This window comes from Eucyclogobius newberryi, unplaced genomic scaffold (genome assembly GCF_026437365.1).
Source record: "Eucyclogobius newberryi isolate DKJ021-1_F unplaced genomic scaffold, fEucNew1.0.hap1 SCAF_16, whole genome shotgun sequence".
Classification (NCBI taxonomy): Eukaryota; Metazoa; Chordata; class Actinopteri; order Gobiiformes; family Gobiidae; genus Eucyclogobius; species Eucyclogobius newberryi.
This window is the reverse complement of record NW_027315790.1, coordinates 25,360,730-25,379,377: the sequence shown is the minus strand read 5'-3', so window position 1 is coordinate 25,379,377 and position 18,648 is coordinate 25,360,730. Positions and strand designations below refer to the sequence as shown.

The 18,648-nt window shown below is 40.4% G+C and overlaps 1 protein-coding gene across 1 annotated transcript; it reads right to left on the bottom strand.

Moving 5' to 3' along the window:
* Positions 1 to 9,747: 9,747 nt before the first annotated feature.
* On the bottom strand, positions 9,748 to 13,064 carry trhrb (thyrotropin-releasing hormone receptor b). Its single transcript, XM_072448101.1, has 2 exons — positions 12,264 to 13,064; positions 9,748 to 10,437 (listed from the first exon to the last, which is right to left on the bottom strand). The coding sequence occupies exons 1-2, from the start codon at positions 13,062 to 13,064 to the stop codon at positions 10,000 to 10,002; spliced, it is 1,239 nt and encodes a 412-aa protein (XP_072304202.1). The 3' UTR covers positions 9,748 to 9,999.
* Positions 13,065 to 18,648: the final 5,584 nt, after the last annotated feature.

Genomic DNA, 18,648 nt, shown 5'->3' with positions numbered 1-18,648 from the left:
GCAGAGACCGTTATAGATGTAATAAAAGCGCGAAATCAACTCAAAACTGAATTCGTATTTATCGCAGCGCTACTGGCATTTGTATTGTTTGTGGTATGTTGTTGTAAATCATTGCAAAGGAGAGGACTCTTCTGATATTCATTTTTTTAGACACAAAATGGCCGCAGATGGACAGCTTTTTCAAATGACAAAACGTGGCTGGTCGCCCTACCAACGCGCTTCCACCTCAAAATGTAATACAGGGACGATCAGGCTTTCTTTTGTGATCGTGTCCTTTAGTCTGTAACATTACTTTATATTCAGCAATGTATGGATAAGGAAAACGTCTTGGGACTCGTGCGTCATAAAACCACCTTCTGTCAATAATGCAGCACTGAATATTTCTTCATATGTTGAATAGTTTACTCTGAAACACTGTTGCCCATCTGCTCCGTCTCTAGCGGGTAACGGTCCGTTTGGTGCGGGACGGTCGGCTGTGATTGGATTTCGGGGCGTGTTAAATTGAATGAATGTTTGTCATTAGCGTCTGTTGAGGAGCGAGCGAGAGACGGGGTACTGTCTCCATGGACCTGATCCGTGATGAAGAGTGAAAACACGCCGCACCTCGGAGAACAAACTGGATTAAAGACGGATTCCTGTTGATCTTCAGTAGTTTTGACAGTTTAAAACGATAGAAAGGCTCAAAGTGAACACTGTGCTATTGCAAACCACCTAAATAAGGAGGCAGAAAGAGCAGCTTAAAATTAAAATGTTACTTTAAATGTCATTAAATACTGTATTTTCTGGACTATAAATCGCATCACATTTTAAGGTGAAATGTCTGTTCTTGGTCTTGGATTTTATCAAATAATTTCCCAAAAAAATTTGACTTATAGTCCAGAAAATATGGTAGATAAATATGACTGTGAACACCAAAAGACTTCAAGGTAATCCCAAAGTTTATTTCAAATTTGACCATTTTAGCCCTTCTTTCTATGACTTTGTTGCCTAGTCATTTGCAATAGTTTAATTTACATTGTTCCTACAAGTTTCAAGTCCCATAATTTGGGAAATGAGGCTGTTAACAGTAAGTTTACACAATCAGACATTCACTCATTAAATATCGGCGCAAAATGGGGAAAAAAGGTGAGAAATTGTATTATGGACGCAGATATTTCTCTCTGTTTGAAATAGAATCTCAGGATAACATTTACCGCTTATTGCACAGCCACATTTTCTTTCATCAAGTGTAAGACTATCCAAAGCTGTATGTTGCTCGGTCCACTCAGAGTAATACAGCCTCAGTTTTAATTAAAATGACTCAATAATGTGAGATTGATTGTATTTCAGCGCTGGCATGTTTTATTGCAAATCGCCGTCTGTTTAACAAATGACAATGTTGACGAAGGAATCTGCAGTTTGAAATGAAAAAGTTAGATTCAAGAGCAAGGAAACAAAACAACCAGACAACCCAGCGATCATTCAGAACTAAATGTAGAACTTCTTTTATGTCAGACACATTATCGTTTAATGCTCTGTTTTGATGCTTTGTTTCTGCAAGCAATCTTTTGTCTCATTTCTCTTTGTTTTTTTCTTATTTTGCTTGTAAGCTGCCATGTAAGACATGAATGGACTATGTGTTTTTGTGTTTGGTTAATCCGTCAGTCAATCACTCCCATTGTTAATAGTGGAGACGGGATACAGATCCTGACCCAAACGGCTTCGTAAAGTATTGTACAAATGTGTGGTCTCTGATGCGTCCAAAAGTCTGGTAGATTTCCTCTATTTTGCGATAATTAAGCTGGAAAAGTGTGCGTTTGATTCCGTTTTACAATGGCTTTCTCCGGTTTCGTTGTCCAGATCACTTTCGTATGATGCTACGTCGGGAACCATCGTCTCTGATAAAACAATAGCTGTGTAATCACTGCGGGGCCCATGGAGACGTCTCGGCTCTGCAGGGGTGATGGAGCTTTTTACTGGATTGAATTACAGCAAACAGAGGGACTTTTCTCCTGGTCGTGGCAAATCGTCACAGCTCTGATTGCACATTATTTGGTAATGAACCCGGGTCCTCTGTGGGACAAACCATAAAAAACTAAACTATTTAGATATTATTATAGTTAAAATCCGAGGTTAAGCACAGCTGTATCAAGGTCGTGTGTGTTCAAGGGAGACAAAATGGAGTTTATTCACACAACAACTTTTTCATTTACTTCAAGGCCGTCGGTTCTAAAATGTTGTTTACTTTGTCATGGATTATGTTCATTACTTGAAGATAAAACTTTTCTGTTGGTAATTTCACTATTAATTGAGTGTTTAGTAGACTATAATAATGCAAGGTAAAAAGGAACACAAACTAGATTCTTTATTCACTTTCTTGTCTCCTTAGATAAGGAAATGCTTTGCCGGAATGTACCACAGTATGGCATTAAACATTATTTCTTGCATTTATTCAATTGCTGTTTTCAGCTCACCTTTTCACAGATCTGACATGTAACTGGGGGTGTCTCTATGGAGATTAGTTTAATGCTGTTTTGTGGAAAATTCCAAGCATCTTGCGCTGCCCGGTGGTGGAGCGGTTAAGGCAGTCCATGTTTAGTCCTAACTCTGGCTTTCCTACCTCATGGTGTGGGTCCCTGGTCACTGACGGGTACTTTCGTTAATTTTGAGTGGGCATCGCCCACTTTGTGTTTTTGGCCCTCTATACAGTAATAATGTTCAATTTTTGCATTACATGCTTATATGCACGGAACATGCAAGATATGGGGAACGTATTCGTGAGCTACTTAGCGCAAATGAGTGCTTTATATGGGGATGTGCTCGTTTAGTGCGTACTTTTGCACGGGCTTCGCCCGTTTACAACGGTAAAGTTCCATTTTCCTACTACTAATTAGTATGCACGGGGCGTGCGTGAGTGAAGGAGTGCGTTAGTGAGTGTTTGGAAGTGGGCGAGCGCTTCGCGCTCGATTTCATGCGCACTACGTGCGCACTTTCGCAGCCGTGCTTCGCACGGCCTTACGAGATTAATAGGCCTCTCGCCAGCTTGTGGCGCTCGGGCCTAATTAAAAGCTTTAAGGAATTGGGTTTATTCGTGCATATTATAAACATTTAAAGAAGTTTTCTAGTGTGCAGCATTAACTTGCGCTTCTCTCTTCTGGCGCTCGTCCTGCTGTTGTTGCAGAAGTAATTCTTCTGTTTTTGTTTCTGCCTCTGTCTCGTCAAACATCGGCACCATTATCTCACTGATCCGAACTGAGCTTGTCTATCATGGGGGAAATGAGGTGGAAAGTCTCCTCCAGTCTCCAGCTCCTGCCCCAATCTGAACCAATCATTCAAACATGTTTTTATTTTGACTGATGCAAATGCACAAATGTCTGTGATCCAGATCAGATGTGACAACAACACTTAAAGGTGCATTGTCTAAAAAATATCCCTTTAATCCCTTTAATCTCTGAAAATGTGATTGGGTTTTTTAAAACTACAATATACAATCCTCTGCTTTGTGACTCCCCCACCACGAATGAGCAAGTCCCACTTTTCCTGTCAGATGAGAGGAGCCTGGATTAGAGCTGCTGTTCCTCCGCAATGACACTGAGCCAGGTGTAGAGACTCATGGACGTCTCCTGGAGTTGTTCAGGTCATGTCCCACCTGGACATCTCCCGCCTTGGAGAAGACCACCAGTAATCTGTAATTCTCTTTTGCTCCAAGACGCACACTAAACATACTCTCGCACAAACATTCACCTACATTCGAGTCATACATGTTTATAATCTGTGCAGAGGATCATTTATGACTCAAAGTACTGCGCATACGGGCTTTAGTAGCTTATATTGATCCTCTATTTTGTCCACATGCTTTAGCTGTCATTCACGTCTTCATCTTTACCTCCCACTGAGCATCTCATAATTACAGCGTGCCGCAATATCACACGAACACGCGCACACACACATGCACACACACACACACACACACACAGCGATCAAAGACGTATCTCCTTTGTGTCGTCCTGTCGATTTCACATCAGCCTTCAATCAAAATGACTGACAAAGCCTTTGTTATTCATGAGAACGTTCGTAAAGTTATATCGTGCACTAATCCACCAGGACCAGCATTTTAAACTTTATTAACCACGGTGACATTTTACATTGGGGAACCAAACTACTGAACGTTTTTTCCCCCTCATGATTCATCACAAAAGTAAAAGCCAATTGTGAAGACTACACATTTGATGTTACTTGGTGTCTCCTGATACTGTTTGGGAGAATGGACTGGTGCGTGTGACAGTGGTTGAGATAAACAGCAGAAGGCTCCTCTTTGAACAAGGGATGACTCACTCTCATTGTTTACTTTAAAAACCTACAGCAAAACACTGCTCATCTGCTCCTTATTACCTTATTTACATCGTTAGAGAAAATGCTCGTATCACTTCTCTGGTTGAATAAAGGGCAATATTAATAAAACGATGTGTGCGTAAATGCAACTGCCTTCAAATCTCTCAACCATAACAGCTTGTTTTATTTGATTTGTCATTCAAGATGTCCAAATGTAGGCCTATATATACGTTTTGATTCTATTTTTCATCCTATGCAAATGAAAGAGTCTTTATGGATGGCTGTAGAGGTCCTTTTATTGAGAAAGATCTATAGACCTAAAATAGTGGGGGGTTTTGTCCCATAATGTCCTCTGCGGTGGCCCTGGTCTTGAATGCACTCTTGTGAGATCGGGACGGAATCGGGATGCATTGGAAAAATACACTGTCATCATCCGCCTTGGAGCGCTAATAGATTTTGAAGACACAGGTAGATATAGTTTAATGCCGGAATTTGTAACATGATGTTCATTCTTATTATTATGTCACAAACTGTTCAACCACATCTTCCTGTTTCAACTCATGTTGCTTAGTTATGCTTTTTTAACGATCTACATTAATTTATTTCAAGGCCCTTTACCAGATTTTGAACTAGGAGTGAGAAACGTGGTTTCGCTCCTTCCACTTAGTCTTTTCGCTGTAATGTTGCACCGGGATCGAGAAACGACTCCAGACAACGTAAACGGACGTAAATGGATGTTGTGAGGAGAGGCTGTTACTTTATGGTTCTCATCCAAGAGCAGACCTGCAGTACACGAGGGCACTTTTCTGATTGAGGGGAAGTGAGAGTACAATACGTTTTAATAAACAGTCCTGGGGCTGCGCTGTGATTGGCCAGCGCTCCTGACCAGCTGCGCGAGGGCTTATAATGGGACAAATGCAGGGGACACATTTTCTACTGTAAAGACAATAAAGTTCATGTAATTCCATTTCTTATATTTATTTTTATTCTGAGTTTTACACATTTATGTTGTTTTTTTTTGACTAAACTCACCACTTTTACTTTTTTGAATCATCCAGTAATTTCCTCTCTTGATTTTCATAACTTATTAGGCATTGTTTCAATTGCAATGTTTTAACATGAGATTATATTTTCCTTGGATTTCTATAGAATCCGTCAGTTAATCATGTACCGTATGTTGAAACACGGTGACGGTATAAAATGTAAAATGCTTAAATATTGTCGTCACTTCTGTCTGAGCTGTGGAGCCAGAGCAGATGTGCATATGTGTGTTTAATGATTTCAGATGTACTGTCCCCGGACCTAATGTCTGTAAATGGATGTATTTTATGATGCTTTATGACCCAATCAATATTTCTCTGCGTGATTAATTTCAAAATGTTCTGGCACCAACTTGACGTTGAAGTTTTAAGAAAAAACAAGCGGCACAGCTAGAAGGTTTTGTAGTACTGTAACGAAGCACTGATGACCAAGACTCAATAGCAGAGCGAATCCAATCTCGAGTAATACAAGCGGTGGTCAAATACAGAAATCAAATTATTCTCAAAGAAATGTTAGAGCTTTAGAAACACATGGTTACAAAGGCAAGGTTTGTTCATACAGAGAACAAAGAGGACTGATTAAAAAGCACGATGAAGAAAAAACAAGCTCAACTGTCCAAGGGGAAATATGACATGTACATCTCAAGCTTTATTTGAATACATGTTGACACAATTTGAGGGATTTGAAGTCTACTATTCCTTACTATCACTACTATTAATAATACTTTTACTGCTTTTACCATATGTGCCATACGTACCATATTACCACATGGTCTTACCAACTGGTAAAAGCCAGATCTCGGGAGCTAAAGGGCCTGGTTGGCCACTGGAACACCAGGTGCCACAATGGGGCAGTAGTGTGCACTGTCGTTGTGTCCTTGAGCAAGGCACGTCACCCACCTTGCCTCCAGTGTCCAGGTCTGCTGGAAAGATACGGTGTTTGTGAGAGTGAATGTGAGACGACGGATGGAAATGTACCCATGTATGTGTTTGACTATTACAGTATTACTACTATAACTATTACTTTTATCAAACGGGAGTATTTAGTGTGAAATGGGGACGAGAGAAGGGAGGACATGCAGCAAACTGTCCACTTGACCACCAGGCAGCACTATTACTATTACTACTATTATACTCCTAATACTACTGTTCCTATTACTGCTACTATTACATTCCTTCATACTACTACTGCTTCTATTGTAGTAAAAGTTGAGGAAAGCCACTAACCACAGCAGAAGACCTTTGATAACCTTATTGAGCCTTTTGCATCCGCAGTGTTAATTAAAAATAAATAATGTATCTGGGGTGAAATGAGACAGAGTTGTAATAATTGCTGTACGAGTGTGAAGTGTGCGAGGGTGAGATAATTGACTTCATCATTTCCTATTGTTTGTCAAGGTACAATAATTAGCAATTATAAAAGTTAACTGAGGATTTTCTTTTTGATAGCTGCTGGAACAAAAAATCAAGACCTCGCCAAACGGAGCATTTTTTTAAACTGACAGAGCATGTGTTATTTTTTTATTCATTCATTCATTTATTTCAAAGGTTTGGGTTTAATTAGTATAACGAGACAACAGACTTCTTCAGGCACAACTTTATTTAAACCATATTTGCACAAACATCAAAATATAAGAAAAATCAAGCAAGGCAAAGTGAGCAAGGAAAATAATTGCTGCATAATTAATTCACAGGATTTGGACTCGATACAGTATTTTCACATTGTTACATTGTATTTAAGATTCATTTTCAGCCATTACCAGTAAAACTCAAACGTTCTTACCTAAATTAAATGTTGTAATCTTTGAAAAATGGTTCAACAAGAACTCAAAAGTCGAACGTTAGTTGATGTTGTAAGTGTTTTGTGAAAGCTGTTTGTTTTATTTATAAAGTTTATTCTTAACATGTATGTAAAAGAAAATTAGCATTGCACTCCATGTTTATGCCCATTAAAGATAAAACCAATTATCAACCACAGTCAACCATGAGACATTTACAACAATAAAGCATTTACCCATGAAATAAAAGAGACAAATATGCTTCTCCTGGCCAGAACTAAGCTTCGTTTTCATCACAAATAGCAAAGACGTCTTAGGACTGGCCAGGCAGTGTAAACACGTGTATCAAAAGACATAGAAGCTCTTCCACTTCCACATGAAGGAGGGACAGAAATAGCGGCGCGTTACATTTACTCAACGTGAAGCAAAAGGTGAGCGAGATAGAAAAAAGGTGAATGCTGCAGAGGCACTGACCCTATGTACAGAAAATATAAAACATATAAACAGCTGTTATAGGCCGTAACTAGTGCTTTATTATGAATTATACCACGGTCACTGATGCTAACAATGCCGACTGTAGTAGTTCCGGAAACCGTTAAATCGCATTTCGTATGGCACTAGCTTCACGTAAAACACAAAAATGACTAAAATGTCCAGGTTTTTCAGATTCGCAGTCGCAGTTCAGTGGCCGTAGTATAAATGGCGCTAAACAACAGTATCCGTGCGTCGAGCAGTTTTAGCGCACTTTAGCGCTCTCTGCTGCGCGCTGTGGTGTCCCCGGGCTCCTAATTTAATACTTTAAAAATTATTTAATAATTTATACCACGGTCAGTAAGAATTATGTTTTCTTATATTTCATTTTGTTTAAATTTTTGAAATGTGTATAAACACGGAACAATCAGTTTATTGCTAACTGGCGTGGATTGTCTTTTTTTACCGCACAAGTAGATCCGGCAACAGTTATGTTATGTCCTTTTCCTCTGTATCTACCGGCGTTGCAACAATGAAATTTCCCCATGTGTGGACAATAAAGGATTATCTTATCTTAAATCACGTTCTATCTCATTCCTCGTGGACCTTAGCATTGCAACGGGTAAACAAATGCTAACTGCGCTAGCTAGGTGCATTAAACAACCGCGCGTTAAGCAGTTTTAATGCACAACGCGGACTCTTGGAACACCACGACGCGCATTCTGACTTATTCACTAAAGAATTGTTTTTACCAGATTGTACTGAACCCTAGTCTCCATTTATGTGTAATTAACGCACATTCAATGAGTAGCAGCTCAATCATTACAAATTCCACTTGTGTTATGTTCAACAAGTAACAATTCGGTTCATAGCGTCTGTTTGTAACACGTATAACAACTTTTATTCACCATGAAGTAGATTGTGATAAAGCAATAGTTACAACATATGTATTTTGTGGCTCATTAAAACATTATACAATCCATCTCGTTTTTTTTTTATACAAATTACACTGTCTGCGTTACTCATGTCTCCTGTGCCTTTCCCGCCTCCGGGTCGGTGGTTTTTATGAGCCGAGAGTCGTTTTCCGCCGCGGTCGTGACGGAGACAGAGGCGCAGAGTCCGTCTCGCTGCAGAGTCCTGTCCTTCTGCGGAAATGTACTGTTTTTCCCCCTGCGACAGTCCAACATTGAGTCACTTTAAAAGCAAAAGGCTGGAGTTCAATTATACAAGCTCCAAAGTGCAGCTCCACTTATCACAATTTCATTTCCTCCTATGGATCCATCTCGATTTTTGATTCGATTTTATTTTGTCTTTGTACAAACCAAATAAAAATCAAGAAAACCTAAACAATGCAGACATTTAACCGGTGTCATTTAACACAAAATCAATCCAATATATTTAGTTTCAAGTCAAAACTCTGCTCCAAAATACACTATTTTACTCTCGATATTTTTTTTTCTTTTCTTTTTAACCCCAAGCTGATCACTGACAATTAGAAACGACCGAATCTCAATCACAATGAAAATTCGGTTAATTGCACATGTCGCTGTTCAATCCCAGCTTCGACTTTGTGTCATTATGTCCCTGGGCAAGTTCATCAATCTTGTCTAACGAAGCGCGTTTGAGCGATTGATGGTGTGATGTGTCCGTTCTAATAGTTTCGGTCCCTATATTTTACTTGCAATTAAAAAGCTAATTGTTGTCTACCTATAGAATGTAAACGGTATTCAGTAGCTTGAATTAAAAGCTTTGACATCTCACGTTTTTACTTCCATTTGCGGCGCTCACCTTGATTATCAGCACTGAATGAATGATCCAGTGTACAGTCACGCTTAAATAAATAAATATCTCTATGTACAGCCAAGTCACTTAGAAACTAGATCTGGTTTGAAAGAGTAACTTCTCCTCAACCAATTTACACAGTACGTTGTCCTTTCTTTGTTAATAGTTCGTGTTTGGTGCAATAAAATATATATCAGCGTATCAACTCTTCCAAATAATCTCAATATTTGACAGTTCCCAGCCCAATTAAAAGTCACTCTGCAGGGCCCGTGTGAAGCAACTGCCGCGCCAGCAGTTGGTGGCTCAACGGGTGTAGAGAATTTATTTTCGGTTCAATCCGGCTTGTTAGGGGAAAAAACATGTTATTGTCCAGCTGTTATAGCCGCGTAAACCTGCACATTTTCCCAACGGTTAAGCAATCAAACAAAGCCAATCACATTCACAACAGCTAAAAGCCTATCAGCGCTTGTCCAATATTGTGTAAAGATCATTACTGTTCAGGTTTGTGTTTGCTTTTCCACGCCGTTGACTGTAATAGCGTTTGCATGATGTCAATGCCCTAAATGTCAACACTTTCTCAAACCATTAGCATTTCTATTTAAAACATGTGCTAAACCCTAATTTGACACCCGCGAGCTGTTGAAGTCGGCCCTACCGTAAGCACAAGTGTCTGGGTACATGATTTTCTGATCGCCCAGCAGTTCATCGTTCACCGTTAGCTCCTCCAGTTCAGTCGTGTAGTGATCCGCGCTTTCTACCATGGACGTGTCTTTGGCGGCGCTGTACGTCAGGGCGACGCTGTAGGCGGCCGGTTTGTCCGAGCCTTTACTGCCACAGCCGCAGATTTTGCGGAAGGCGGCGCGGAACTTCTGCGACATGGCGTTGTAGATGACCGGGTTGATGGCGCTGTTGAGGTAAATGCAAACGCGGCAGAAGAGCAGGAACCAGTTGTCCAAATATGGCTGGTCCAAGCAGGAGTTGACCACCACCAAAGTGCGGTAGGGCATCCACAGCATCGCAAACAGGATCACGACCACAGCCAGCATCTTGGTCACCTGCGGGAGCCGATAATAAACAAGTCAATTAAAATGCTTGAATGTATTATTTTGGAATAATTCAACATTGTATTTCTTAAATCTCAGTGATTGGTTTGCAAACTAATGTCACTCTGCGCAGTCAGTGCAGATATCAGGGCATTTAGCGCCATATTGGATCCGTCAAGCGGCTTAACATTGTGAATTTAAAATGGAGAGATCAAAATAAGCTCTAAAAGCTCAAAATGACCAAAAAACTTTAGATAATGTTTAGTACAGCCCACAACAAAAGTTTCAGACAGGTACAAGCCATGTTTCAGTTGTTGGAAAATTCCTATTTCCATAATGTATTATGTTTGACTTATACTAATAAACATTTACATTTCATGCTAGACTTTCTGAAAAGAACTGACAGAAATGGGTAGGACTACTCTGAATTTGAGCAGTTTATTCATGGTTTGTTTGTTTGTTTGTTTACTTTAGCAACTAGAACCAATATGGCCGCCACTGCAGGTGGGGACCTTATTCCGCCCCGCCCACTTTTTCAACTTTTCTCCACGGATTGGCACTTCCGTTATAATGGCACTTCCGGACAAGCGGGAACTCTGTTTAAATGGAGAACAAGGGGGAAATCACACAGCTAAAATATGCTATAAAGTCAAATAATTTGTGTAAAATGGGTGGCCTGAAAATAACTTTTTAGTCTGTGTAAAACTTATTTTCTCTGGAGTTCAGCAGCCTCATGTTAACTAATACAACCAGAAGAAGGAGTACGTGGAATGGCGTCGGCGGATGGGCTTCTGGAATAAGGTGAATAGGTCACATGTGTGGCATGAACCTGACATTCTCTTCTACACTGACCCCATGTGGACATGTTTGGCCTTTTTCCAAAAATGTATATCTTCTGATTATTTCTACAGTCATTTTAACTTTTTCATTTAAAGCTACATTATGTAATTTTTATGAAGGAGATTTCATCACCTCCATAGCTATGTTTTTGCATAGAATGCAGCACAGTCTGATGTTTCCATGGAGATAATATGTTTTCTGAAAGACCTATCACATGAGATGTTTATATGTTTGGTCTCATAGAGCTTCCACGCAGCCAGGCTCATACAAACACAAAAGTCTCATTGTTGAGAGAGCGATGACCTCTGTGAAGCACCTCAAGGTTGGACAAAGCAAACGTGACATGAAGGTGCTCTTATAGAAACACAACTGCAAACAAACAGACCGTGAGGGAGATGCAGGAATCAAAGGGCCATATTGTCACTGTCAGATCTGAGAGCCTTTGGAGAGATAAGTTTTGTCTCCTGTCTCCAATGGTTACGGCTGGATTTGATGATTGAATAAGACCAGAGCTGATGCAGGCAAAGTCCTTCAGAAATATAATATAGATTTTATATGGACATTAACTGCACCATGATCTTTACTATACTCTATGTTTAATGTTATGTTTTTTTCAGATATGTTATTTTCATGAATGGAAACACCCACCTTTCCTTTTGCCTCTCATTTTTAATCAGTGAATGCACCAAAACTAGATGAACTATGCAGTGTTCAATTATAAACTTAAACAATCCCACAGTGACAGAAATATGCACCATTGTCAATTCCAAACTCGCTATTATATATTTTAATGACACTCAAAACGGCACCAATAAAAAAAAAAGAAAAAGTTGATATAAATGGAAAATTGCGCGGTGTTTCATGGTTAATCGTGTTTACATTGACCGTAATACTGTTGCTAACGCGCGTGTTCCTCTCTAACTCCAGGCGCGCGTTACCGCAGTGCCCCGGCTTGGCACGGGCCGCAGTGCGCCGCGCGCTGGCCCGGTGCCACTCACCTGTCTGCGGGAGGTCGCGGTGGAGCTCGAGTGGCGCGAGTTCTTGCAGCTCGCGTTGTTGTTCGCCGCGTGGTTGTTGTTGTCCTGGCCGTTCTTCTTCTTCTTCTTCTTCTTCTTGTTGTCTTTGGGGTTCGAGGGCAGCGGGTTCAAGAACAGGATCCGGGCGATGAGTCCGTAAAGCACCGCGGAGAGAAGCAACGGCAACACGAAGAACACGCCGAAGTCAAAGAAGTAAATGGGCAGATAATACTTCCTGGAAACTCTGTAGCCGCACGTTTTGATGATGACATTGTCGTAAACGATCTCCTGGATGTCCGACAGGTAGAACCACATGACGCAGTAGAGGGACGTGAAGACCCACACGGACACGATGATCTTCTTGGCCCGGGAGAGCGTGCAGAGGAACTGGGCTTTGATGGGGTGGCAGATGGCGATGTATCTCTCGATCGTGAAGGCGGTGATGGAGCAGGAGGACGCGTTGATGCCGAGGTACTGGAAGTATGTGATGCAGAGGCAGCCGTAGTGTCCGAACACCCACGACGCGAAGATGCTGTCGGGGATGGCGGGCAAGCCGGCCGCGATGAGCACCATCAGGTCCGCCACCGCCAGGCTGACCAGGTAACAGTTCGTGGGCGTCCGCATGTGCTTCGTGGTCAACACCACCAGGATCACCATCACGTTCCCGATCACCCCCAGCGCGCAGATGGTGAAGAATAAAAAAGTACTGACCACTTTGTACTGGGTGCTGTTGTCAGTCCACGCGCCCGACGTCTGGTTCTCCTCTGCGCTCGAGTTCTCCATCTTTTACGCGCGCGGCGGTGATGTCTCAAACGAATCGGAACTAGTGCCGGGGTCCGGGGAGCCGCGCGCGCCTTGTGTCCATTGGAGACGGTCCCGGACAAGAGTCTCGGGGCGATGCGGCGGCGGCGGCGGCGGCGGCGGCGGCGGCGGCGGCGGCGGCGGCGGCGGCGGCGCCTGTTGCTCTGGCAGCGGTGACGCGCGTCAAAGTCAGAGTGGCCGGTGGACAGATGGCGCTTTGGTTATGAGCTCCGCGTTTGGCACCGCGCGCTCATTACGCATGCCCATCCTGACATTTCCGACTACGGATCCGCGTCAGTTCACCCGAATAGACCCCCCAGTTACAGAGTATGTCCGCGGTGGTCCTTCCTTTCATACATCTGTGAGGAGAATGAGGTCTCAGGTCTTTTGTGGCGCTCGCGCGTAACTCATGTCTGATGATGCTGTTCCCTTGGATGAGGCAGATAGACATATGACGCATGTTGTGATGTATATTTCCTGTTTTTAAAGAAATGGCCATGAAGTCTGAAGAAGATGTGGTTAATAACTAGGACGTCCGCTCCAACTAAACTGTCAGAGTCAGTATAGTTCATCATTTTGTCTCATTTGATTTATATTTATGACATTATCTCATGGCATCAGCACAAACACAGCAATTGGGCCTATGATATTAGTAATGCACAATTCAGGAGGACAGAAAGGAATTATGAAAACAGTTTTCCAACCATAAGAAAATATACAATTCACAATATTAAATTGCAATTAAATAATAAATAAAAGCGCAAATCATATGTTGTATATAAGTCATAAATGATTACATGTAAAATCGTATGTTATAACACTATCAGTCCATAAGATTCACTTACACGTCAAACATTTAGACTTCCCAGATGTTGAGAAATAATCCTTCATAAAACTAATTTTACTTCAACATTTACTTCTGGACTTTTCTGCCACACCTGGAGTAACGGTACATTTGTCTTCATCTTTCATCCAGACATGATTGCAGTGCTTACGTTTTGTACATATGGATGCATCATAAATGTATTGAGACTGTGTCAAGGGCCTTCAATGATTGATGAATGTTGCTCGCACATGAGTCCTGGGAACATTCAGCCTATATTTCACACTGAGAACATCATCAGCATCACTTTTGATTGAACACTGCAGACACTGACACAGCTGGGCCCATTCTGCTCTTGTCGTTGGTTTGATGAGCCAATCCGGTCCAGCTCCGAGCGGCCATCCATTCAGAACAAGAAACTGCAATAACAGTTTCAGAAGTTAAAGGTGCACTATGTAACTTTTCATGTGTGTCTGCCACCTACTTGTCTCCATGGAGATGTTATTGTTGTCTGCCTCCTCTCTCCTCTGGACCCTTTCAGTGTCGTGTGTGTGTGTATCTGTCTGTCTGTCTGTCTTTTGGCGCTGTTGTTGTGACATTATGGCATAAAATATATATATATATATATATATATATATATATATATATATATATATATATATTTGCATAAAACACTATGTTGTGAGTAGGCTCCTTCCTCCTCAGATCTGACCTGTAACTTGGAAATGGACCGGTTTATTCCCGTACTGTGGAAAATGTAAGGCAAAGCAGATCTTCATGGGGACAAGCAAGTGACATGCACCAGAAAAGTCGTCCATCATTGTCCCTGTCCCCAAGAAGCCCCAGATCACTGGACTTATGACTACAGACCTGTGGCGCTGACATCTGTAGTCATGAAGTCATTTGAACGCCTGGTCCTCCCCCACCTCAAGTCCTTTACCTCCCCCCTGCTGGACCCCCTGCAGTTCACCTACAGATCCAACAGGTCTGTGGACGACATCATCAATCTGGCACTCCACATCATCTTGCAGCATCTGGACTCCCTGGGAACCTATGTCAGAATCCTGTTTGTGGACTTCAGCTCTGCATTCAACACCATCCTCCCTGCTCTGATCCAGGACGAGCTCTCCCAACTCAACGTGTCTGATTCCACCTGTTAACTATGAACACTTTTGTGTTTAGTTGTCAAGCGAATTATTTCATCTCAAAGAACAACGAGCTTCTTGCTTTGTGTTGCCAAATCCTAGGAAAGTTTGCATTTAAACCACATCTTCCACATTCAGTATATGACTGCCAATGGCTTCCCACTTCCCTTGGAGTGCATTGCTGTTTTTAATCAATAATAATAATAATAATAATAATCATGGAACTTAGGTTATGCAACACCAAAAATTCCCTTACACATTATACATGAAGTGTGACTAGACCCAGAGGTTGAGAAAGAATCATTACCTGAATATTAGGATACCCTCATAATACTCATTATATTATATAATACTCATTATACTTTAGCATTCACTTTTGTGTTTCCTGCCACATGTGGAGTAACATTTCCTCCTTCATTATACGGTCACAAAAGATGTTGTCTTGGCACATAATCCAGAAGTGAATGTTAAAGTCTAGTATAATAATAAAGTATAATGAGTGATTCATAATATGCAGGAACCAATTGTTTCTCAACATCTGGTTGGTCGAAAAACAATAATATATGACGTGTATGTGAATTTCCTGAACTCTTTTGGTGTTTATACTACTTGATATGTAACACGATCATTGATTGAAAACAGCACATTACAATCTGACTTTGAGATGCCATTGGCTGTAATCTACTGCATGGAATCACATGCAGAGCACTTTTGGGTTAAATGCAAACTTGGGGAGAGTTGTCCAGGATCTGGCAACGCAAAGTGAGGAGTTTGTTGTGCTAATACAAGTCTGCGTTTAACTCAAAAGTGCTCTGAACACTGTCACATACAGTATACGACGGCTAATGGACCCAAATACAGATTACAGTTTTTAAATCAGTTGGAGAACATTTTACAGCTGTCACATTTAAATTGCGTTGTACCTCATCAACCATCAATACAAGCTTATGAGATATTTCTCCTTCCATACTGAGCCGCGCTTAGCAATACATTATCCGTTGTCTGTGAGAAATTGGACATGAAGCCTTGATGTCTCCAGTCCAGTGAGAGCAATGTGAGAAAACCAGTTTGTTTTCTCTGTGGAGGTGGGAACGCTCCTCCACACCAACTGTGCTCGACAAGAAGAGCTGAAGACCAAGCCAAATCTGCACTATTTCAGTCATTGTGTTTTCTGTGTCCATCCATAGGCTCCACGACAGGTGGGCCAGGACCATTATGTAACAAACACCATCCACACGGCTTTGATCACATCTCAGGATAGAAGTGTGAAGAGTTTCTTTGTTAATTAGCTGGTTTAGGGCAGAAAGTACATGTTTTCTTTACAGTGTAAATTACAAATATGCACTGGTATAAACTGAAGAAGTCAAGCTGAACCATAGTGCTTTCTATCCCCAAAATGCACTGTATATTTAAGGTGTCATCTGCTTTTCTCCATGCTATAGATACAGTATCCGAGGGAACCTCCTCTAATGCAGTTGTTCACCACCTTTTTCAGTAGCGACCCCCATAATAACAACTGTTGACGTTCACGATCCCAAACACAAAAAATAGACCACTCTCAAAGTGATAAAGTAGTAGTTCATTTTCAGTACATAGGCCTAGATAAATTAATGTGTCATGGCCAATAAACAGGAATCTATGTTTACCACTTACAGTTACATACATTTTCAATATTCCTCACATCATCTGGGGACCCCCGGAAATACGTTTGTGACTGACCACCTCCCAGACTAGACCACCTTTTCTGACACTTTGCCCACTGTATTTGTATCGTTTCATGCAAGTTCTGCAATAGAGCAATAAACTGTGGAGAAGTGACCCTTTTCTCCAGATATTTGTTCAAGAAAGTTTCATAGCTCCTTTAAATTAAAAACACCAGCAGTGCCAACATGAGATTATTAAAACATTTTTATTGTTTTTTGATTTGATTCTTGAATATATACACAAATCTTTCCCCTATCAATTAGCTCATAAAATGTTTTGTCATCTATACTTCCATGGTTCTCATCCATGGATCTATTAGAATATCGGGTTCTCAACTGTAAATCCCGGCACTTAAAAAATGTGTAATACTTTAACGCTACCTGCTGGACAAGTATAAGTACTACAACTCTGAGCATAAACACCAACGTGAGCTTTTCTCTGTTTTATTCATTAGTTTGCTTTGCTAATGATGCATATGGCTTCTGTAAAGGGAAAGACCATGAAATCTGTCCAAACATTTTACAGCAGTGTCCAATTAAAATATGCATGAATAAAAATACCCTCGGGACACATCAGTAACTAAGGATGTTCAGTTCAGTCGGGCATGAAATGTTTAATATTAAGAAACGTGTCTTGAAAGTGAGTGTTGTGGTGCCATATAATTACCTGGAGTAGAAGTTGAATTAGAAATTAAATCAGGAAGCATTTCATAGTTTCACATCTAATTTTAATTTAACGTTTAAAGTTTTGTCATCATAAGTTAAACATACAATATGAGTTTTAATTGTATAGTGGATACATTGAATTATGAATGCGCAACTCTTATGGTGGTTGAAAAAATAATCATAATACATCATATATAACTGTTTTATTACTTTCACTGCTATTATTGTGATTACTTAAACACAAGTATAATTTTCAATATTTGCACATACACTGTTAAAAAAGTAATCACATTTCCAAAATAAACAGCAGCAGTTGGAAAAATATAAAAATAAAAGTATTGCTACCATTAGTTCTTCTAACACTAGACATCATAAAACTGTTTAAAAATTATTTACCTTAACAGGACTATTTAAGTGCTTATTTAAGATAGTTATATAATAACAGGGATGCTCTAATAATCTGCTTTAGGACAACACAGATTTACCTCTGGAGTCATCAATATTTATCAAAAAAAACTCCAAATGGATTTAAAAACCCCACTAAACAATAAATATGAGGAAAGATGTGGATATTGATTCTTTTGTGATATTTAAAGTGCATTGCTATATTGCTGTATGAACCGTAAAAATAGTCAATTTCTCTGATTTACGTCGCCATTTTCCGCTGTTCCCTGTAAATCGAGCAGATATAACCCAGAATATATCAATTTTAAGTGCTCGCGAGACAAAAATATACGGCTTTTCTGTTTGTGGTCAGGACAATCTTGGACTCGTAACTGTACACAGGAGATACAGATAACTCAAAGTGACGAGCGCTTAAAGTGTTAACACTTTACCCAGGTCCAGATGGCTTCAGAGAACGCAGTAGGTCATTTTAAAAGTTATCAATCAATGTCAGTAAAGAGGAACTATAGATTTGAACCAGTGCAAAAGTCAAGGCTATTCTGGGTAAATCACCTCTGCCCCAAACATAATCAAATAGGCTGAAATATGGCAAACGTAATTCCATATACACTGACTGAATACAAATTAACTATATTATGTCACATTTTTACATTTAAATATCTTAATGTTAAATGGACAATATAAAAAATGATCTACTTTGAATTTATTTCATGTCAGCATGTCATTCCTTTCTTTTTTATATAATTGTTAATTAATTGATTTTTAATGAATAGAATTTTATAAGTCTTTTATTGACCAAACCACCAACCGTGATGAACACATTT